At 40.7% G+C, this 24,331-nt stretch overlaps 1 protein-coding gene across 1 annotated transcript in view; it reads left to right on the top strand.

Moving 5' to 3' along the window:
• Positions 1-24,331, top strand: part of LOC138982597 (major vault protein-like) — a 41,873-nt gene that overhangs the window by 11,580 nt on the left and 5,962 nt on the right. The window contains exons 10-25 of the mRNA XM_070355923.1: positions 655-759; positions 1,633-1,720; positions 2,087-2,147; positions 5,082-5,176; positions 6,112-6,190; positions 7,528-7,584; positions 7,855-7,951; positions 8,528-8,607; positions 8,885-8,944; positions 9,463-9,541; positions 10,093-10,235; positions 10,897-10,997; positions 12,753-12,979; positions 21,706-21,770; positions 22,526-22,606; positions 23,846-23,926. Of these exons, the coding sequence (XP_070212024.1) occupies positions 655-759; positions 1,633-1,720; positions 2,087-2,147; positions 5,082-5,176; positions 6,112-6,190; positions 7,528-7,584; positions 7,855-7,951; positions 8,528-8,607; positions 8,885-8,944; positions 9,463-9,541; positions 10,093-10,235; positions 10,897-10,997; positions 12,753-12,979; positions 21,706-21,770; positions 22,526-22,606; positions 23,846-23,926 (1,499 nt within the window). The remainder of the gene's footprint in view (positions 1-654; positions 760-1,632; positions 1,721-2,086; positions 2,148-5,081; positions 5,177-6,111; positions 6,191-7,527; positions 7,585-7,854; positions 7,952-8,527; positions 8,608-8,884; positions 8,945-9,462; positions 9,542-10,092; positions 10,236-10,896; positions 10,998-12,752; positions 12,980-21,705; positions 21,771-22,525; positions 22,607-23,845; positions 23,927-24,331) is intronic.

Raw genomic sequence — 24,331 nt, 5'->3', positions numbered from 1 at the left:
GATTTTTCATGTGCACACGGAGGAAAAAATGACTGTGCGAAGCATATCGAGACAAACAACCACATCATCCTAGATCGTTCCAATCAGTGCAGTTTCCCAGTGCTGTGTTCTAGGGTCGTTTTTGACTGACTTCACAATTCGATAAAATCAATGACATTTTATTTTTGCGAAGCAACTGAATATGAACAGAAAGTGTGCAGAAGAATGTTTGTGTCCTGCAAGACTTTATGAACAACTATTTCTCCGTTGGGAGAAAAATGAGGATGTCTACAGGCAAGGCAGTGTCATATTCTTTATTTGGGTTCTCCTTTTAGTCACACCCACCGATGGCCGTTACTTTTGGCAACGAAAAACTACTCTTTCTACCACCAGATTTTTCTTTTTGGCTGGGCTCATTACTCCTTGTAATTTGTTTAGACTTCAGGGAGTGTTTTCATGCCTCCTTGAGAATATCACCAGATAGACTAAAGTGTTTGCAGTAAAGTTAGTTTTCAGCTGACTGCACCTTTCATACATGATAGTTATGGGATCATGGTTGATGGTGCCTGTCAGTTGATTAAGAAGGATATACTTTTGGTTCTAGCATAATGCTGTCTTTAATGAATTGTAGTATTAATTTGCATTCCTTACCTTACGTGTTTCTTTTTGTTTCAGGCGAAACTCTTGAGAATGGGAGAATCCAGAATGCCACCATTTTGACAAATGATGAATCTGTTGTCCTTCAGGCTTCTGAGGACTTCACAGATGAGTCTGTTAAAGGTCAGGTTTTTAAAATGGATTTTTGTTTAACTGCAAAAACTCCACCTTGTACGTACACTCCGAATCCTATGCTCTTTAATGTTGCACAAGTCTTTTTGGAGAATCATACTCTTAGGGGGTCAGGGTAGCTCAGTTGGTAGAGCACTGAACTTGTAATCCTAAGCTCACGGGTTCAAATCCAGGCAGGGACAGACGGGTCAACTTTATGTGCAGACTCAGAGCAGTATCCATGTCCCACCTCTGTGTCACCACAGTGGCACATAAAATTCCTGGTCACATAAAATTCCTGGGTCATTCTGCCATAAGTGCAGTTGGCTGATTACACCCAAACATGCACGCACCTGGATAGCGCCACTCGTGTTGCTGCTAGCTTTCCACTGGGAGGAAGCGACCCGAATTTCCCTGCATTGGGATGATAGAGTAAATTAAATTAAATGCAAAAAATATCTCATGGGATGTAAGCTGATAGGAAGCATTATTCGAAACAAAGAAGGTCAAAGCACAATTGTAAAATCAAGTGAACACTAACTAGACTACATATATATATTATGTGTTAGATTATTCACACCATTTTGTAAACTTTTATCTTTGAAAATAAAAACATATATGCAAACTCTTGAACTTACGTTTCTTCTGAATGTCTAGGGAAGAATGTTGTCCAAATGCTTTTCTTCTTTTGCATTTGTGGGCTGCAACTCCCTTGCACACTCAGTTTTGTGTGTGTGTGCACTAATTGGCTTTTGCACGTATGATCATCCACCATCCCCCCCCCTTCCACACACACCATTTTAGACTGTTATACTCTGGGGTGATGTTTTTTAAGGGGGAATGAATGCATTTAGAATTTACGCTTATTCTAGACCTGTATTTCAGATATGAAGAGGAAGGCAGGTGACAGATGGATGATTCGCGGCCCTGTGTCCTACATACCTCCCATTACAGTCAACATTGTCTGTAAAAGGTAAGTCACACTTAACCATTCCCTTTGTGAAGCAAAAAACAAGCAAGGTATGTTATAGGAACGTTTAATTGTGACACAACAAAACGTTACGGTCACTAATCTTCCACTTTTTTTCATTCCCTTCATGCTGATGCAAGTCATTTTTTTCCTAGTTCCTCAAATTTGAATGATACTTTTGTGATAAACTCAGTGATTGTTTTTGCATATTATGTAATAACCCGACTGTTTGCCATTCACTTATTTGTCTCTATTTGTAACTTTTTTTGAAGACACTGCTAAAAGCTGTTGGCTTGTTGTTTTCATACTTATGCATGTTAATTTCACGAATGTGTAAAATGAACTAAAACACTGCTCTTTATGTCTTAGGAACACCATACCCTTGAGCAAGAATGAAGGCATATATGTTCAAAACACCAAGACCGGAAAGGTAACCTTGTCTTTTGATATGTATTTTGGCACTCAGGGATTTGGGGGGGGGGGGGGGATGTGATGGATTGTTATTGTTTAACTTTTGCTGTTTACTGTGGAAGCTTTCCGGTTTTTTTCTTAAACAGCAAAGTTTGTTTATTTTGTTTTTGTTTTGCTTCAGCCGATTCTAAATACCATACTTTCTTATTTTAATTGTCATCTTAAGCTTTTAAACTGTGGTAATTAAGTACCAGTTAGAGAAATTCGAGCACACGGATAGGTTAAAACGAGCAAGGGAAGTCGCCCGAGACAAGAAAAATAGCAGTGAGGGTGAGCTATGTGAAACTAACCTCTTGTCTAGCACCTTGAACAATAAGATGTATTACATTTTGTAAATAATTTAATTCTTCTGATTACTGTGTACAGAATTGTTTATTTGTGTATTAATTTTGTAAGGCGCTTACAACAAATTTACGATTTGCACCATTGTTATTACATTATATACTGTTCAAAAAAAGAAACGCATAGTTGCTACTTGCCAAATTTGTTTTATTTTTCGAAAAAATTAACAGAAAATCCAATATTTAGATTATTTGTTTGAAATTTGGTATGGACACAGTTGAATGCACACACAGTTCATTTGCATCTTCAAATCAATCAGTCAATCAATACGATTGGGTGCCGAGGCTGTCAAGTCAGTAGGGGGTGTGACTGCCTTGAGCAGCAACAACTGCCCGGCACCTTCTGGGCATGGACTGGATCAGATGCCGGATATCTTGCTGTGGGATGGTGTCCCACTCCTCCTGAAGTGCCTGCAATAGATCGCGGTGATTTGCCGGCGCTTCTTCTCGCCTGCGCACACGTCTGTCCAATTCATCCCAGAGGTGTTCTATCGGGTTCATGTCTGGCGACATGGATGGCCAGGGAAGCACCTGGACATGGTGGTCGGTGAGGAACTGGGTGGTGAGTCGTGCTGTGTGCGGGCGAGCGTTGTCCTGCTGGAATATGGCATCCTGGTCAGCCAGAAGAGGAAGGGCGTGTGGGCGCAGAATTTCCTCCACGTATCGCTGGGCAGTTATGCGCCCTTGGACGTGCACCAGGGTGCTCCTTCCAGCGGTATTGATCGCCCCCCACACCATGACGCCTCCACCACCATGAACGGGTGCCTCATCCACACAGTTGGGCGCGTAACGTTCGTTTACTCTCCGGTAGACCCTGCTCCGACCATCATGTCGCTGGAGCAGGAAGTAGGACTCGTCGCTGAACCACACGTGTCTCCAGTGATTCCGGACGGTCCACCGAAGGTGCTGGTTGCCCCACTGCACTCGGTTCTGGCGATGGCGGCGGGTGAGGACAGCTCCTCTGTGAGGTCTGCGAGCTCTCAAACCAGCTTCATGCAGGCGGTTCCGCACGGTCTGGTCCGATAATCGGTGTGGCCCGGGGAGAGCCTGGACAGAAGATGAGGCCGACAGGAAACGATTCCGGAGGTGGCGGAGCCGTATGAAGCGGTCGTGAGCAGCAGTTGTTGCCCTTGGTCTTCCCGCTCGTGGCAAGTCAGCAACGGAGCCAGTGGCTTGAAACCTGACCCACAGTCTACTGATGGTGCTCTGGGACACGTGGAAGTGCCTGGCGATTGCACTTTGACTTTGGCCTGCTTGTAAACGACCCAATGCAATTTGGCGGTCTTCTCTGCTCAATCGGGCCATCTTTCGTCACTGAATTGTCGTCTGATTTCTTTGTGGCGAACAATCCGCTTTTATGGGTTTTGGAAGACATGGTGAGAGCTCAATATTCCCCGAGTTTCACGAGATTACACTGAAGCATGACGAGTGGTCATGCCAAATGAGCAATTTTGACATTGTAGCCACTGATAACGCATGCGTCACGTGCAGAGCTCACTTGTGGCAATGGACGAAAGGTCGACGACCAGATAAACATTTTCTGCAGTTTGGTTGATATCCTTGTAGCCATATAACTAAATTAACCAAATATTACAAGCTATGCGTTTCTTTTTTTGAACAGTATATGTGACCCTCCACCACGAAATGAGTCGCATGTCACCTCGCGCGGTTCTGCGATAGGCTTAATATAAGTCCGGGGAGTGTCTGGTAACAGTGTGAGGGTCACCTTAGTCACAGGCTTATAACTCAAACAGTTTTCGCTCTTTTCTAAAACGGTTTTCACCACTGGATAGAGCATAAAAAACTTTCTTTAGGAAAATGTAAAAATATGAAAATTATGCAAAGGTGACATGCGACTCATTCCGTGGTGGAGGGTCACAAATATGCTTTTGATATATTTTAGGTTAGTTTTGAAAAGAACATTTTGGTGTGTGGTGTGTGAGTGAATGGTATAAATCCAAAAACAAAGAGACTGCCGGGCGGGGATGTAGCTCAGTCGGTAGCACGCTGGATTTGTATCCAGTTGGCCGCTGTCAGCGTGAGTTCATCCCCACGTTCGGCGAGAGATTTATTTCTCAGAGTCAACTTTGTGTGCAGACTCTCTTCGGTGTCCGAACACCCCCGTGTGTACACGCAAGCACAAGACCAAGTGCGCACGAAAAAGATCCTGTAATCCATGTCAGAGTTCGGTGGGTTATAGAAACACGAAAATACTCAGCATGCTTCCTCCGAAAGCGGCGTATGGCTGCCTAAATGGCGGGGTTAAAAACGGTCATACACGTAAAAGCCGTGGGAGTTTCAGCCCATGAACGAACAAACAAACAAACAAACAAAGAGACTGCCAACGTTCCAAAATTCAGAATCAAAAAGCAAGAAAGGTAGGTTGTTGGAACGTTTGTTATTGACAAAACAATACATTCACAGATATATATATCGGTATATATATATATATATATGTATATAAATATCTGTGCATGTATTGTTTTGTCAATAACAAACATTCCAACAAACTACCTTTCTTGTTTTTTGAGTGAATGTTGTGTGTGCCACAGGTGCGTGCAGTGATGGGGGCCTGTGCCTACATGTTGACGGCCGAGGAAGAACTGTGGGAGAAAATCTTGGCACCTGAAACTGAGCAGATGCTGCTGTGAGACACTTTACATTTTAAATGTCTCTAAATGATAAGCTTACCATCCCTAGGAAGGCAGTAACGTGCCGAAATATTGATTATAAATATAAACGTACCTAACCTGGTTACTGGTGTGTTTTCTTTTTATTTTAATGTCTGTAAATAAGACAATACAATACGATGATACTTTATTGTTTAAAATCCTTCTGAACAACAAGTGTTTTGTTAATATTACAATACAATAATACATTATTATTTCTAATAGAAAACAAATTTATTATTGATAACAAGACACTTTAGGGCTCTTCCTGAGTCGGTGGAAGTGTACGTCTGACCGCTTGTTGTTCCTTGACAGTGTGTTTGGCTGGCTGGTCCACTGGCTATATATGTCAAAGAAGAGAACACAAATTCTTTTCTTTTTCTTTTACATCTACTGCCGTGTCTAGTTCCTCCTGTGTATTGTTTCTGTTCGTAGTTGTGTTGTAGTTTCTACTGTTATGCTTTGTATACAACAACTGTACTGTGCAATGGTATGTTCAGATGGCTATGCCTCCAAAGAGATTACATCCTATATAATCCCTTACATTTGGGAAGATGTAGATAGATGAACTCCTTTGACACTGCCAACAGAAAAATAAAGACAGATAGAGGGAGAAATAGATAGAAAGTGTGAAAACAAAAAGCTAAGAAAAAGTAGTACACAGTAACATATAGAATTGTGTGACCTGATGAACAGTAAGCAATACAATAAACAATGAAACATGTCTATAAGGGACAAGACAAAATTGTTTTTTTATATTATTCTTATAGGCAGTTGGTCGTTCTTCACAGGTTAATTATGTGATATGACTTGTCGGGCATTCGTCTCAGTGGTCGTTATAGTCACATTGTTGTAACAGAGATGTGGTCGCTAAAAGAGGTTCAACTGTATTTATTTCTTTTTTAACTAACAGGCAAGGAGGTGGATCAGGATCAGCAGAAATCCGCAAGATGGCGTACTTTGAACAGTCCATTGACCCCAACATTCTGCAGGTAAACGCTTACATTCATCAACTTGTGACTGAGTAAGTGAGTGAGTGAGCGAGTGTGTGTGTGTGTTTGTGTGTGTGTGTTTGTGTGTGTGTTATTGGTTGTGTTCCTTACGTGAAATGGGGAGATGTGTAACAGAAAACCCTTTCCTCTTCTTCATTCCCTTTATATTTTTTTCTTATTTTTTCTTGTAATACCTGGTCTGAGCTGTATTTTTAGAGTTCAGTATTGAAGTAAATTCGGGTCTCATCCAATGTTGTGTGTGTGCGTGCGTGTGAGAACAACACTGCTATAAATCAAGCAAAATGCAAATCGATGTGACTGGAAAACAAAATACATTATAGTTTGCTATAACTAAAATGCTGCAAGTCAATATTGTGTATCCTCAGAAAACGGCGTATGGCTGCCTAAATGGCGGGGTAAAAAACGATCATGCACGTAAAATTCCATTCGTGCAAAAAACACGAGTGTACGTGGGAGTTTCAGCCCACGAACGCAGAAGAAGAAGAAGAATATTGTGTTGCGGGTTTGTGCAAATGTATTACCGTAACTGATCTAACATAGCAAAGAAGGAGTGTGGTGTGTGGGTGGCGGGGGCGAAGGCGAATAGTTAGAAAACAGATCTTATGGTCATTGCAGAATCATTTCTTTCATCTCTTTTTTTTTTTTACAGCCTGGTGGTCAAGTGAGTCAGATATAAGCTTTGTGCGCTTAGATTTTGTTTTTGACCACATATTGATTTAACTTTTTCCGCGTTTGCTTTCAAAACCTCATCTTATGAGTATGACGGTAACTGTCGGTTGGATATGATACCCAGACAAAGTTTAGTCCAATTCTTTTGAAATGGAAAAAAAAATCAAGACATATTTTAAAACAACAGTCAAATGCTGCTGAAAGCACTTCAATACAAAGTTCAACATCTATGGAGGGCACCATTTGACTTTTGTTTGCTGGTTTGTTCAAGGGTGCAGTGTTTTTTTGCTATTATCTAACCCAACCATGCTTAAAATTGTTGGTGTCTGGGGTGTAAAATATGTTCTGATTTTTCTTTCAAACACCACTACTGTATCTTCTAACTGTCAATATACGCTTATGCAGTTGGCTTTACTAGTGTGCTTGATATCACCTCAGTTTTGCTACAAATTACCTGGTTTGATGCACTGTCCAGATTGGGAGATTTGACTTGTATTTATATTTTTTTACATTTAGTCAAGTTTTTCTTTAAAGTTAGTTCCTTGAAAACAAATATCAGTATTCTTTACAAATATCAGACAAGCTGTGCTGGCAAGTGATCAAATTTGATATTTAAAAAAACCTCTACTGTGTAATGTGTATTTCAGGGACGCAACAAGAGCCGAGTCATTACATACCGATGTCCTGGCAATACTGCAGTGCAAGTGAGTATGTTAGAAGTATTACATTATTGATGCATGTGATTTTCTTGTTTCTTTTTCTTTTATTTCCTGAACCACATTGTTAGTCATTTTGTATTCATGTGTTGCTTACGAAAGCTGAAGTTAATTATATTAGGTTGTGTTGTTAGGATATAATTTTGTATGTCCTGTGTGGCATGGGCCTTGTTTCCAAAGGTAGACTTAACTCACCTGTCCTGTCCTAGCCTACTCACCAACAATTATGCAGTCATTCCAATTTTTTTCTTTTTTCAGGTTAATAATTTCACGAGGAAAACCTCTCGTGCGATCTTTGGCCCTGACCTTGTGATTCTTGGACCTGATGAAAGCTTCAACGTTCTCAGTCTGAGTGGTAAGTTAACTCACAACTGTAAGAATCTGAAACATAGTTTTAAGTGTGATTATCTTGGGAGCTGTTAATGTTGCATCATAAGGGTGAAAAAGTGAAATTGGTTTGTTTAGGAAAAAAAAAATAGTCTGTTTACGGTATCCTGACCTACCCTATTTTTTCGCGCGACCCTTTGGGGGAAAAAAAGTCTTTGTTTTTTGGCAAAATAACTTAAAAATATGTTTTTTTGTAGAAAAAATAAATAAATCCCGACCTACCGACCCTATTTTTTTGGCCTATGTTATCGTAAACAGACTTTTTTTTTTGTGGCCTTAGCCTTCTTTGTGGGGTGGGAGTTAAAGGAAGTGTAGTGTGCCACTGTTTAATACTTCCTTATATTCAATCCTTTATTTCTTTATGTGTTTATCTATTTATAAGAAAGAAAAACACAGTAAAGTTAGCAATCAGGCATAATACTGACTGCTAGATGATATTTGCTGAAAGAAGATTGCACTGCCTTTTTGTAACTGGAGCAAAGGTGGTGCATTGAATTTGTAACCCATGATCGATATTTAAATGTCTAATTTTCTGTGTCTTCAGCTGGCAAACCAAAACAGCCGAATGCGCTCAAGTCACTGTGTTTGATGCTTGGACCTGACTTCATAACAGATATCATGGAGGTACAATACAATTGTGTGGGGTGGGGTGTGTGTGTGTGTGTGTGTGTTTTGTAGTGTGTGTGTGTCTTTGTTTGAATGTGTGCATGCTACATGTGTTTGTGTGTATGTGTGTGTGCATATGTGTATGCGTGTACAAGTGTATGCACATGTGTGCTTATGTGTGCATGTATGCACATTTTTTTTTGCATGCGTACATGTACGTGCATGTGTTTGAATGAGAGGAAACAATGCCCCAGACTTGCCTTGTATGTTACTTACTACACTCACAATGTTACAGGTGGAGACTTCAGATCATGCTAGACTCCGTGTGCAAGTGGCCTTTAACAACCACTTTGAGGTATGTGATCACAACACGGTTTACATTGACAATTGCTGTCTGTTCATATAACAAGATAGAGAACGTTGAATATAGAAAGCAAAAATGTTGCTGGGATATATTTTCTTTTGCAAAATTTGCCTAAATGACTGTGGAAAAAAGGATCTAAAGATCTGCAATTTACAAAAATGTCAGCCTTTTTGCAGACTGCCAATATCATCCAAAAGCATTGACAGAAGAAAAAAACCACTTATAAGTATGGCAGAAATTGTACTTACTACGCATCCCTCTTAGGGAAAAATAAACTTAATTACTCTGAATCATGTTTGAACTATTATTGAATTTATTATCTGTAACAGTTCTATCAAGAGCTTGTTTGTGTGATACTTCTGCATTGATTTTGAAACATTTTCGAATTGTCCGGGGAACGCAGAAGAAGAAGAATTGTCTCCGTTGTTTATCTGTTTTATGTCGCTGGTGATATGTTTTTTAGTCTGCTGCTCTGTTAAGATTTTGTAAGTGACTGAAAACTGTTACAGGTGGACAAGAAAGATCCAGACAGTGTGAATAAGATTTTTGCAGTTCCTGATTTCATTGGCTTTGCATGCAACCAGTTAGGTAAGTCATTGAGGCATTCACCTGTCTTTATAATTATATAGGCGTATGCTAGTTGTGAGGGTGTTTGTGCGTTGTTTGTTCGTTGCATGTATATAGGAATGATTCAGTTCAAACCCTTCTGTTTTACAAATAAAAAGACCAAATGCTGAGAATCAAATGTTTGATTTTATATATTGCGAGCACTAGTTGTGTTTCTTTTTTTTTATGTGTTCAGTTTATTCTTTCCAATGGAACTGAGGAATTATGCTTTCAATAGTCTTTTTATCGGGCTCACATTTTTAATCATTTGATGTTTTACAATTTATTTTTTTTTCTCCAATATCTTGAACAAGGTTTGGAGCAGCAGCAGTGGAAATTAAGTTCACATGTGATAATTAGCCTGCAGGTATTGTTGTTTCTTTAGGGCGGGGGGGGGGGGGGAGGGAGGGGGGTTCGACTGGTGGTGTTGGTGATTTTTTGTGTGTCTATGTGTGTGTGGTTTTTTTTTCTTCTGGGGAGGGCGGTTGAGAATTCGAAATGGTTGACATTTTCCATGTAATAATCTTCAACAGGTAGTCGCATCAGAGCCAAGGTAGCGCTGACGCCTTTCGATGAGTTCCATCGTCACTCTGTTGCTATCATCCAGGCCGCTGTCTTTGGCACGGACACAGGAGGAAAACTGAACCATTTCCTCAAGTTTGATGCCAACAACCTGGTATGTTTATTTAACTTCATTCAAATTGCATTATTTTTTTGATAGTACAGTTAAAATGTGAAAACCGCTGCAGTGAAACTTCATGTGATTAGTTACTTTCTTATTGAAGTTTTTAGGAATGAGTATGTAAAAGGATGCCTTCTGTGCAGATTCTTTCACTCTGCAATGATATCTGTCTGTTAGTCCTGTGGTTTTGAGTGTGTTGCGTGTGTGTGTGTTTGTATGTGTGTGTGTATGTGTGCATGTGTTTGTGTGTGTGTATGTGTGTATGCGTTTGTTTGTTTGTGTGTGTGTGTGTGTGTGTGTGTGTGTGTGTGTGTGTGTATTGCGTCTGTGTCAGTTGTTCTGTGTGTCAGTCTTTGTCTTTCTTTTGACTAGATTGCTCATTTTGACTGGAAGATGTTTTGTGTGTGATGAATGAGCCACTTTGGTGCTATGTGTGTGCCAATGACTGTGTTTGTTGTTTTGTCTGTCAGTGTCTGTCTCATGACAAGATAGTTCATTTTGATGGAAAAATGTTTTGTGTGTGATAATCGAGTCATTTTGTTGCTATGTATGTGCCAATGACTGTGTCTGTCTCATGACAAGATTGTCCATTTTGATAGGAAATTGTTTTGTGTGGGACAATTAAGTCACTTTGTTGCTATGTGTGTGTACAAAGGTGGTTAGCAGCATCGACATCCAGAGCATAGAGCCTGTGGACATTAAGATGAGGGACAGTCTCATGAAGTCTGTGCAGCTGGCCATTGAAATCTCCACAAGGTCTGTGCCATCAAACCTTCATTTTACCACTCTCCATTCCAAGACTTGTTTCAAGACTCTCAGTTTTAAAACCTGTTTTAAGATCTTCCATTTTAAAACTCTCCATGTCATATGGTGATATATTCAGATGGCAATGTAATGTATCTTTTGAGATTGTAACGTTGACCTTTGCCTTGAGAAATGTTATGACAGGGTTGTTTTATTTTTTGAAAGTTGCCATGGTACTTAGCCAAAAAGTAAACATTTACTAGGTTTTGAAAAAAATAAAAACAAGGATTAAACAATTCAAATCTCTGCATGTACACCACATTTACATTTTCCAGAGATTTGATTTTGTTTTTCCTTTTGGGGGAATTTCTGCTTGTTAACTCTGGTTTGATATGAAAAATTGAACAAGTTTCATTCATTGTGAATTCAGTAAACGGCCCCACCGTCATGTATGAATCATTGCCTGTCTTCTCTTCATTCAGAAAATCTATGCAACTCTTTATATTTTTCTCCAATTTTGATACTTCTATTTCCCACCTTTTTGACCACTTTTCATTCTAGTTTCATAATGATTTATGATCCTGTCTTTCAGATCTGTGAAAGGTTTGGCAAAATCTATGCAAATCTGGACATTTTTCTCTGATTTAGAAACTTGTATTTTCCACCTTTTTGACCCATTTCCATTCTAGTCTCTGATTGACTTATTATTCTGTATCTTGGCCTTTTTCTCCAATTTTGAGACTTCTATTTAATTGCACATACTGTGCCATACCTTACAATTGCCTAGCCCTCGGGGGTTAGGCAATTGTAAGGTATGGTAAGAATGCTTATTAAAACAAATGTTAAGAGAAAATCAGAGTTTCCCACCTATTTGACCCATTTTCATCCTAGTCTCTGATTGACTTGTCGTCACGCTCATAAGAAAAATACCTACTACTCAGTGTTGGCTATTTCTGCAGTGAGATTACAGGGGAAGCTACTGGAAGGGTACAGGCCATTTGTTAGAGAATAGAAACTCTCAGACCATCGGAAACTAGTGCCACAGTTACATGAGCAAAACTGCTGTTCTCGTTTCTGAGTTAGGTACTTTTTGGCTCACGAAGTGTAGCCTATGCGATCGTAACTTTGTCTGTCTGTGCGTTTGTGCGTGTGTGTGTGTGTGTGTGTGCGTGTGTGTGTATGTCTGTGGTAGAAACTTTAACATTTCCGAGTCTATGTGTGAGTGGTTATCCAAGACTATGGATAAAGCTCGCATAAGATTACGTCACGGTCAAAAGTGTTTGACGTCAATTAATGCATCATGACGGCATGCCTCCCTGTAGTCTTTCTCTCTCGCGTGGTGTGTGTGGTCTCGGTCATTGTTATTTTGAGCGGGCCGAGACTATTTGGCAGTCGTGTCCCTGTACATGCAGACACAGACAGATCTAGATCTAGTGTCTCTCTTTCTTGCACAGTGTCACCTAAGCTTACTGTATGTGTGGGTGTGTATGTGTGACGGAGTGATTGAGTTTGTGTTACTGTTTGTCTATTTCTTACGTGAGCCTTGAAGGCTTCGCCTCTTGTTCATTTTGGTACTTAAAAACTTGTTTGGAGAATGTGAAGGTATGCAAAAAATTTTCCGGGGTGGTTATGCAATTGTGCATTTTGATAATGTTGCTGTCAGCTCCTTATCTCATGCGTATACCGCTGTCAACTGCTCTCAAAACTCAAAAAAATTATATAGGCAATTATCTTATGAGCGTGACGTTATATTATTCTGTCTCTCAGATCTGTGGAAGCTTCAGCGGAGCACGAAGCAGCCCGGAAAGATCAAATAGCTAGAGGTCAGCTGGAGAGGCAGCGTCTGCAGAACGAGGTAGAGGCGGAGAGGGAGCGTGCCAAGCTGTACGACCTGAGAGCCGAAGCCTGTGCCGTTGAATCCTGCGGACAAGCAAAGGCCGAGGCGCAGGCAGAAGCGGAGAAAACGCTCATTGAGTGTCAGAGTGAAATCACAGGTGTGTTGGTGTTTTAAACGAATTCTAGTTTTTGCCTGCGTACATTGTCATGGGTGAAACTAGCCCGTCAATTGACTGAAATCCGTCAATCTGAAATAAGTCTGACGGAAATTCCGTCAATCCGTAATTTAAAAAAATGAGAGAAAAAACCATGCAACTACTTGCGGAACGCGTTTTCGAACTGCTATAGTGGACCGGTTGCAGTTTGCCCGGAAACGGAAGCGCTTTTGCCCGTGCTCGCGGTAAACCCCGTAGGTGAGGTTTCTTTGCTTTCGGATTCGCTCTGCATCACGATAAAAAAAAAGTTCTCTCGCGTTTTGGCAGGCATTACGAAGTGGGGACACGATTTCTGCGACAAAGATGCCGGTTTTGACGGAAAACGCACGGACAGATCTTATTGATGCTGGTCTAGCCAACAAATGGCGATGGGACTGGTTGGAGTTCATAAAACTAAAACTGTGTGTGATTGAAACTCAAGTGCTTTTCCTTGAGAACTTTGCAATACAGTGGAACCCCTCTCTAGCGACATTGAAAATGTTGACAAAAATCGGTCCTTATGGAGGGGGGTCCTTACAGAGGGAGGGGGCGGGGTCAGGGGGCCACAAAGAAAGTCACCTCAGATTTTCTTAAAAAAAGAAAACAGAAGTTTGAGTTGCTGACGACCGTTTCCTCAAGCAAACTGCTTCGATTTCATGTTTGACATTGTCGATGGTGTCCACCAGTTCTGGTGCATGTACTACCCTCAGATCTCAGTACCCTGGCCAAGTTTCCTCTCAAGACATCAAAGAGACCGCCCATAGGTTAAACTCGGTCACTGACCCGGTGCAGGAAGTGTTTCCTCTCTCAGATATATGAAAGGGGAACCACCTCTCGTAGCTAAAACTGGGTCAATGACCCCTGGGAAGAAGGGCACCCAGCTATCACAATGGACCTGCCTTTGATCTCGATGATTGGTTTGTGATGTTTACTCAGCCCACCCAACCATCACACCTCTCAGCGGTTTAGTGCCTTTGCTTAAAAGAGACGGTTATAACTGGTTATAACCGGTTTGTCAGTGATGCGTTAGGCTGACTGAGAGTCTTGGATTTTTCTGACAAAGTCGTTGCACAAGCTGTTAGGTCGGTCCTTAGACGTTGGTCGCTACACTGGTGACAACTATATAAGGAAACACATCGGTTAAAAAAAAGGTCGTTGTGGCGGGGTAGTCCTTAGAGAGGGGGGTCTTAGAGAGGGGTTCCACTGTATAAGAGATGCTACTGCTTAGTTGCTACTTTGTGCAGTGCTACATCATGCTGTTTGCATGTGTGACATTCTGTTTCATCATTTATTTCAATGCCTGTCTGGCAATGTTTGCTTCTTATAATTAAATATTTCGAACTTTTATTTCAGTTGTTCAGTTGTTCACTTTCTATTTCATGTAGTATGGCTGTTGTCAATGTTAATTGTTATCAATTGTGTCGTTGTGTTGGAAGATGCAAGTGTGAAAGGATACACAAACAAATGATTACTTCTGTGAATTGTTTTGATTTTGTTTACCCTTTTTACCATATCATTAGAATCTGAAGGTATTTTTTTGACCTGCATGATAGTGTATTTTTTTGCCAGGAAAGGCCACAAAATCACAATGAATAATGCAAAAATTTGTTTTCGGCCGGGGGGCGTTGCCCCCCTGGACCCCCTATCGGGGCCTGCCCCGTACCCCGCCAGGGCCTAGGCGGCCCCTGGACCCCTGCCTCAAAAAATATTTCACTCAATTTGATTTTCCTAGGTTTCACCCATGCATTGTGACTAGGCAAAGGCTCAGGCACAGGTAGACAGAATGCTCTTAAAGAGTCAGAGTGAACTTGCAGCAGGTGCTTCAGTGTGTTGAGACATTTGATTACGAAAGTCTTGCCAGAAGAACTGTCACACCCTGCACAACTGTTTTCAAAATTATGTATTATGACTACCGTATTTTCCGGATAAGGCGCGACTTTTTTCCTTGAGTTTGACCCCTGCGCCTTGTATAACAAAGCGCCTAATCCGTGTATGAAATACGAAAAAAAATAAATTGGGAAAAAATCATGGGGAACAAAACGTGACAAGAACTCACCTCCATCATACCGGTCGTCGTTTTTTTAAATTCCGTGAGCATCAAAGAGACCGCCTGAGTACCAGTCAAACAACTTGTGATAATGCATGTTTCAGCTACTAGGTACAGTAAAACCTGTCTCTAAAGGACACCCTTGGGGTATAGTAATGGTGTCCCTATTAGACAGGTGTCCTTTCTTCACAGGTGGAGGGGCCGGGGCAATTTTTACAAAGAGCACTGAAAATAGAGAGAGAGAGAGAGAGAGAGAGAGAGAGAGAGAGAGAGAGAAAGAGAGAGAATTGAGCTATTGAATACATAGGCTACAGTAGAACCCCCTGTTTACGACTTTGGAAAAACCTTGAAAATTAGGTCGTAAAAAGGGGGGGGGGGGGGGGTCTTAAAAGGGGGGGTTGAGTTTTTGGCCCGGGCGGTCATGAATTTGGTTGCCGTGTATCTACTGTCATGTTTACACACAAACACACAGTTGCAGTTTACTGTCATTATAGTGAACAGCTCAGATCATGGGTCAATAAAGTGTTACACAGATGGTCAAAATTAAAGTACAAGATATTGCACTGGAAGTGGTACTACACTGTTGCTTAGTGTCTGTATGAAGCTACAAGGTGAAAATAGAAAAAGAAAAACACGATTCTTGACTTTGATGGGCTTTTTCTGCTCGTAAACACACATTCTTCTGTTCTTCACAGCATGCCCCATTATTGAGTTTAAAACACCAATTAAATTTGTTTTGAATAAAACTCACAATTTTACAATAAGAATTTAGAGACCTGAATCAATTAGGTATATCATACTTAGTTTGACTTTTGCAAAACTAAGTAATTACACATTTAATTGAATCAGTCAGACAGACGGAGACATAGAGAGACAGACAAAGGGCAAACACAAATCTGAGAAAGAAACCCCTTTAAAAATGTTACCATGTTTGAAATGAAACATCGCAAGGTGAAGCCATAATTCATCACCTTTCAGTATGACGTCATGAGCGTGTTTCACACTTGAAATGACGTGCTTTTGGAGCTTGGAAGTATAATTTCCATTCAACGATCCGAGTTTGTTAAGTTTGAGCATATTTTCAACGTCAAACACCATGCAACTATATATATTTGGAATCAGAAAATGATAAGGAATAGATAGAAGTTGTTTTTAAGTGTCTTTTCTATCTATCTATACATATAATAAAAGAGAGTGTCTGTCTGTGTGTCTGTGTGTCTGTCTGTGGTCGCCATACCTCAGAGATGGCAAGAGGCAGGAACAAGATATTTTGCATGCACACTCCCTAGGTGCCGCAGATGTGCACCTGGGTTTTAGTTTCTCCAGACATTGTTTCCTTCCTCGGATAATGACCCTCCCCATCTATCAATACAGTCTACATAGTACAAGGGAGGTAAGTCATGCTTTGTCACCCACGGAAGGGAGGTAACTCTCATCAAACCAGTATACCGTGTAATTCTCAAGGGTTACCCCCCGCCCGCTATCATCCCGCCCCCCCCCCCCCCCCCCCCCCACACACACACTAACCCTGCCCCCTGCTGTGCAAGGCCAGTTCAGTGCCTGGTGATCACATGTAGCAAGCACATAATGCCAGTGATATTACAGACTCTCTATCGCTCCTATGAGGAGAAGAAATGAAGAAGAAAAAGTTAACCGGACAGTTCAGGAAATTTCTAGAAGCAAAGGGAGGTAACTCTTATTTTGTATACAGTGTGCATGCACACTCCCTAGGTGCCGCTGATGTGCACCTGGGTTTTAGTTTCTTGATTCATTGTTTCCTTTCTCAGATTATGGACCTCCCATTTATTGAATACAGCCTATATGGTGCAAGACCAGTTCAGTGCCTACTGTTCATCTGTAGCAAGCACATCATGCCAGTGATATTAGAGACTTGCTATTGCTCCTATGAGGGGAAGAAATGAAGAATGAAAAATTAACTGGACAGTTCCGGAAATTTCTAGAAGGTAAGGGAGATAACTCTTTTTTGTCTGTAGCAAGCACATCATGCCAGTGATATTAGAGACTTGCTATTGCTCCTATGAGGGGAAGAAATGAAGAATGAAAAATTAACTGGACAGTTCCGGAAATTTCTAGAAGGTAAGGGAGATAACTCTTTTTTGTCTGTAGCAAGCACATCATGCCAGTGATATTAGAGACTTGCTATTGCTCCTATGAGGGGAAGAAATGAAGAATGAAAAATTAACTGGACAGTTCCGGAAATTTCTAGAAGGTAAGGGAGATAACTCTTTTTTGTCTGTAGCAAGCACATCATGCCAGTGATATTAGAGACTTGCTATTGCTCCTATGAGGGGAAGAAATGAAGAATGAAAAATTAACTGGACAGTTCCGGAAATTTCTAGAAGGTAAGGGAGATAACTCTTTTTTGTCTGTAGCAAGCACATCATGCCAGTGATATTAGAGACTTGCTATTGCTCCTATGAGGGGAAGAAATGAAGAATGAAAAATTAACTGGACAGTTCCGGAAATTTCTAGAAGGTAAGGGAGATAACTCTTTTTTGTCTGTAGCAAGCACATCATGCCAGTGATATTAGAGACTTGCTATTGCTCCTATGAGGGGAAGAAATGAAGAATGAAAAATTAACTGGACAGTTCCGGAAATTTCTAGAAGGTAAGGGAGATAACTCTTTTTTGTCTGTAGCAAGCACATCATGCCAGTGATATTAGAGACTTGCTATTGCTCCTATGAGAGGAAGAAATGAAGAATGAAAAATTAACTGGACAGTTCCGGAAATTTCTAGAAGGTAAGGGAGATAACTCTTTTTTGTCTGTGGTCGCCATACCTCTGAGATGGCAAGAGGCAGGAACAAGATAGTGTGCACGTACACTCCCTAGGTGCCGCAGATGTGCACCTGGGTTTTAGTTTCTTGATTCATTGTTTCCTTTCTCAGATTATGGACCTCCCATTTATTGAATACAGCCTATATGGTGCAAGACCAGTTCAGTGCCTACTGTTCACCTGTAGCAAGCACATCATGCCAGTGATATTAGAGACTCACTATAATTGCTCCTATGAGGGGAAGAAATGAAGAATGAAAAATTAACTGGACCGTTCCGGAAATTTCTAGAAGGTAAGGGAGATAACTCTTTTTTGTCTGTGGTCGCCATACCTCTGAGATGGCAAGAGGCAGGAACAAGATAGTACATCATGCCAGTGATATTAGAGACTCGCTATTGCTCCTATGAGGGGAAGAAATGAAGAAAGAAAAATTAACTGGACAGTTCCGGAAATTTCTAGAAGGTAAGGGAGATAACTCTTTTTTTGTATCCAAACAAAGGAGGTAAAGCTAATGATAATGGGATAGCGAGCGTCTTAAATTGCTACAGGGCTCCGCTTACTCCCGGGCGAAGCCGGGGTTAACTGCTAGTTTCATAAATAAAGATAGTGGTTTTTTATCAGTTTTCTTCATTTTAAAGCATAATTATCAATACAAAACAACAAAACTAAACAGTTTTAGATACAGGACGCAATAGGGAATACACCAATATAAATTTTCTGTTTCAAATATTAGTTTTTAAAAATTTGAAAAAATGACATATTTCGAACAAACATTTCAATAACAAAACTTTAAGTGACCAAACTGAAATGCAATCCCATAATCCGGCCTAGATCTGAGATTGTGTGATAAGAAATTCGATCAAATTGATGAAAAACTGTAACTGTGAAAGTGCTGCCTCGACCTTTTGGCAAACGGTAAAATATGACGTCATCAAACTGTCCTATCAATAAACGGAAAAACCTTCTATGAGAAAATCCAGTCAAAAATATCCATATCAAATTTCATAAAGATCCACTCAGTAGGTTTTGAGATATGATCTGAAGTGTGAAAAAAAACAATCTCACGCCCATAACGCAAACTCATTTGGTCGTGTTCTGCCGATACTATAATGTTTTTCTTTCCTAAAACACACTATAATAGTAGCCCTTCCCAATGTCTATGCTAAAACTGACTTGTCTGTGTTGTCAATGATTTTGCTACAGTGTGAGAACAAAAAGTCTAACAAATCTCACGCCCATAACGCTGTGACACGAAAACTCATTTGGTCGTGTTCTGCCGATGCTATAATGTTTTTCTTTCTTAAAACACACTATGATAGTAGCCCTTCCCAAATGCAATGCTAAAAATGACTGGTCTGTGTTGTCAATGATTTTCTGCGAGAATGCGATCTATCTGTTTGTCGCAAAGACCGTGTGATACGAAAGTTATGAGCGGAAGACAAATCTGCTGAGTGCAATTACGTTTCAGAATAGAGTTGGTTAAAACAGTTTATCACTCAGACACGCAAAGGAACACTATAACTTTATTATTCAGGCCATATTTGCTTTCCTTTGTCATGTATGAAAGTACTGGCCTTGGTTGAAGAAAATGACCTGTCGCTGTGCAACAAATTTGTCGCCATTTTCCGCCGTGTTTTGTAAATAAAACGTGTTTACTACCCACACATACAAAACGATGTTGTTGGTTCTTTTTATTTTCTTATTGTTTGATTCATGCTTAGCAGTTTAGTATGCTTTGTTTTCTTCTCAATTCAATGGATGGCTATAAAATAAGCATTTAAATGTGAAGGTGTTAAAATTACCCATGATCTGAGCTGTTCACCATATCAAAACACACACACACACACCCAAACACATTACAGCAGAACAACTTGAACTCAAATTTCAAAGAAAATTTACTCATGGCGTAATACTCGCTCCCCGCTGAGTGAAGCACATTTGACATTGTGGCGCAACCAGTAAAATCCGAATGTCCTAACTCGATAGAAAGCATAACGACTTTTCTCCCGAATCATCTTTCCGCTCATATGAATGATTCTTCGCCTTGCATCGCTAAACTTGACGACGATCGTTGAGGTCTTTGTACAGGCTCCTCTCTTTGCGTACTTTCGCTTCGCTATCCTTCTCACCATCTAGATAACACCGAGTCATTATCCTTGACGACACACAGGATTTTCGTATTCCCGACTCCCAAGAAAGTCGCCGCGGATAGCCACTTCGCTCGATTAGCGATTACTTTATTAGCTCTCTACTCAAGAGTCAGCGCTTTTCTTTTTCTTTCGCGAATCTTCGTTTGTCAACAAGACAGTCGTCGTGACAAGATAGCGTGCAGAAAAAAACGGATGTATCAGGATCTCGCGCGCGCGAGATTTCATTTTTATTTCTTCTCGCGATAGTTGGAGGAGCGAGAGCCGCCATGTTGTGTTTTCGTCTGCTCGAAATATGCGCAAAAGTCGTAAATCATCCCAAAAAGCTCGGTCGTAAGTCGCGTTTTGGGTCATTATCCTTGACGATACACAGGATTTGCGTCTTCCCGACTCCTAAGGAAGTCGCCGCGGATTCTATCGTGCGCGAGATTTAATTTTTTTTTTCGTCTCTCGAGGAGCAAGAGCCGCCATGTATTGTTTTCGTCTTTTCGAAGTTGCGTTTTCATGTACGTATTGTCCGTTTGTGACAGTGTTTACACTTCCTACGGTCCGAAAAATCGTGTCCGCGTCCGTAAGTGGCAGGTGTCCGTCCGTTAAAGGTTAGTTATTGTTGAAATCGTGTTCGTTCCATGATAAACTGTCCGTATGTAGCAGGTGGCCGTTACAACAAGAGTCCGCTAGACTCAGGTTTTACTGTACTACCCTGGCCAAGTTTCCTCTCAAGACATCAAAGAGACCGCCCCATAGGTTGGTGCAAGAAGTGTTTCCTCTGTCAGATATGACAGGGGAACCACCTCTCTTAGCTAAAACTGGGTCATTGACCCCTGGGAAGAAGGTCAGTGTCTATAAAGAAGGCAACCCAGCTATCACAATAGACCTGCCTTTGATCTTGCCGCACACACAGAGCACACATATTTCCACTCTGTATTCTTCCTTTGATGTGCGGCTTATTTTCATTCTTCCCTTTGTTACCGGTATACTTTTTCAATTTTGGTGCGCCCTATCGGCCCCCTGCGCCCAATGGGTGACTGGATTACAATTTTTTTTAAAAGAAGGGGGTGCGCCTTATGCGCTGTAGCGCCTTGTAACCCGGAAAATACGGTACATAAAGAGGCTAAATCTTAGGTACAATCATATTCTTTTCCAGTAAAACAAAAACTGCAGAACTCAAATGTTGTCAATACAGATCTGACGCTTTTGTACTTTTGTACTATGTCCTATTCTGTCCCTTATCACTTTCCACCCCACCTATGTTGACCAAGTTTTTTTTAGCCGAGACCAGCTGTGCTGCAGCAGGTCACTCAGAATTGTAGTAACTGTGTAATAACTGTGTATCAACACGCTGGAATGCATGCGTTAGATGGACTTTACAGGAAGCGACTGAAGCTAACAGTCTGACCGGATATATCCGTACCTGGTCAGATAGAGCAATATGAGTGGCTGGGAGACAATGAGTTAAATATATATATACGATATGAATGTATGCTAGATGCAAGGAGTGTATGGATGTATGATTGTTTCCACACCAGGACAAATACCAATGGCTTTTATGCTATAGGGCAGATTGAATTCTTCTTCTTCTTCTTCTTCTTCTTCTTGTTAAGAATCTCACACTAATTGAAGAGTTACACCCAAATTAGAGGATAAAACATTTCTGAATACCAGAGTGTGAAGATTCTCTGCATGTTTGCACTTTCAGCTGTCACGCTCAAGGCAAAGGCTGAGGAGATAGAACATTACTGCAAGCTGGAGTCACAAAGCATGGTGAGCTCTAGTCTTATGATCATCTTCATAACTTTTATTGATAAAAAGAAGTTACATTTTTTGTTTCAAAGTCTGTTGTTTGCACTAAACAGATTATCATTGTTGGGATTCTGTAGTTGAATTTTGAAGATGAGATGACTGAGTGATTTTGTTGGAAAGTCTGTCTCTTGAACTAAAACGAAAAAATCATTAATCTAAACAACGAAGTGACTGTGGTAAGATGTCAACAAAGTTAAAAAAAACAAATGATTACTGTACTCACCAATACAAAGACGACACAAGACGATAACGAATTTTCGCTTCTGGAAGCTTCATAAGAAAAAACAAGAACACAAAAGACAACAAAAAGCAGACGCAACACGGAACGAACAAGGTTTGAAAGAAAATGGAGGGGGAACACGCAAAAAGGGGAAGGAACTCTAGAAACGGAAATGAATGAAAGGGGAGGGAAGTGGTTGGATGATGTCAAGGGCACAGGCATACAGACTAAAAGTAATACACATTCATAAAGGGGGAGGGGGGGAGAAAAAAAGGGGGGGGGGACACACGCACGCACACCACCGTGAAAAAATCATTGTCAAGGATTGCTTAATTGGGAAATAATGTTGAATAAAAAAAATAATAATGGCATCACATAAATTAAATGCTACATGCATAATTGAGAACAACAATTCAAGTCATGATTGTCTGTTTATCTGTTTTGCTACTTCTGCACTTGCTTTTATATTTTTATGTTTATGTTTCCGCAATTTCAGCTGCGTAAGAGTGAAATGGACTACAAGCGCAAATTGATGGAGCTGATGGTCAAGAAAGAGAAAAATCAGGCTAATATTGAGGTAAGCATAATTGGTTAATCTGTTTCCCATTTCTTTAAGGCGAGAATTGGCAAACAAAGCCAGTGGGGCGAGGAAGTACCGTTTCTTGGGCAATTCTCGCCGTGAGGAATGCTAGGATTTGGCGAGAGAACGCTAGCATGCCTTGGAGGTGCTCGCTATGCAAGAAAAAATGGTTGTCGCACTGCTGCCAATCCGATTGGCTGTTTGTGGCCGGTTACCAAACAGTGCAGATGATCTTTTTGGTATCAACCAATGGTGTTTAATTCTTGCGTAGCCAGCCATCAAACCGTTTCATATTCACTCTCGCTTCCTAGCTCCGCGAGAGGCTAGTCGCGAGCAAGTCTAGCCTGAAAGAAACACACATCTGGTTTAAACTGAGAAAGTAAAGTAGACCAAAGGTTCACTTTTTGTAAGGAAATGAGCCAGATTTGTTCCATGTGTGCCCTGGAAGTTGCATTCACAGAAACTGTTTGTTTTACTGGTTTAAACTAAGAAAGTAAAGTAGACCAATGGTTCACTTTAAATAAGCAAATGAGCGAGATTTGTACATGCCTTGGATCCACAGAAACAGTTTGTTTTACTGGGTTGAACTGAGAAAGGAAAATAGACCAATGCTTCATTTAAAGTCAGAAAATGAGCCATATTTGTACATGCCTTGGATCCACAGAATGTTTTTACTGGTTTGGACTGAGGAAGGAAAAAAGAACAATGGTTCACTTTAAGTCAGAAATGAGCCAGATGTTTTCATGCCTTGGAGCTACAGAATCTGTTAAATACACACCTCTGGTTAGCCAGGATTACTGTGAAATTTAAGATTTCAAATGTTTTTTTGGCAAGTAAGCTAAAGAAATTTTTTTTTAAAAAAGAGATGTGCATGCATCTCTTTTGTATTTTCTTTGAATTGATTTCGTAGATGATTTTTATTTTTAAATCATTGGGATAAAACTTGTCAACTCAGGCGTAGCATAGGAGCATTCATAAAAACATCAAGTTTCATGCATCAAAAGAATTATCTTTATTTTTTTCTCTCTGTTTTTTTTGTTGCCTCGGTTAAGTTAATTTCTGGGTAAACAAATTCTGCCCTTGGACCAAGTTGCCTGAATATATTTTCCAGTGTTGTTTTTCTTTCTTTTGTTGTTCACGATTCTTTCTTCTTTCCTTTCTTTCTTTCTTTCTTTTGTTGTTCTCTGTTTTAATATTTTAAGATGAAGTTGATTATACATGTACACATTTTTCCAGATCACCAAGTTTGGAAACATGGTCCAAGCCATAGGAGCACCGACTATCATAAAGATTGCCCGTGCCGGACCGCAGAGCAAGGTAATGACTGTGGTTGTTTTGCACTTATTGTATCAGTGCCATGTGTAAGATAGAGAGAGAGTGTGTGTGTGTGTGTGTGTGGGTTTGTGTGTTCTTCCTCATTATTTCTCGCCTCTTACCTCTCTCAATCTCTTCAATGACCGGCCCGGTTGGCCTAGTGGTAGGGCGTCCGCCCCGTGATCGGGAGGTGGTGGGTTCGAACCCCGGCCGGGTCATACCTAAGACTTTAAAATTGGCAATCTAGTGGCTGCTCCGCCTGGCGTCTGGCATTATGGGGTTAGTGCTAGGACTGGTTGGTCCGGTGTCAGAATAATGTGACTGGGTGAGACATGAAGCCTGTGCTGCGACTTCTGTCTTGTGTGTGGCGCACGTTATATGTCAAAGCAGCACCGCCCTGATATGGCC

The sequence above is a fragment of the Littorina saxatilis genome, linkage group LG12 (genome assembly GCF_037325665.1).
Source record: "Littorina saxatilis isolate snail1 linkage group LG12, US_GU_Lsax_2.0, whole genome shotgun sequence".
Classification (NCBI taxonomy): Eukaryota; Metazoa; Mollusca; class Gastropoda; order Littorinimorpha; family Littorinidae; genus Littorina; species Littorina saxatilis.
This window is presented reverse-complemented; position numbering and strand designations above follow the sequence as displayed.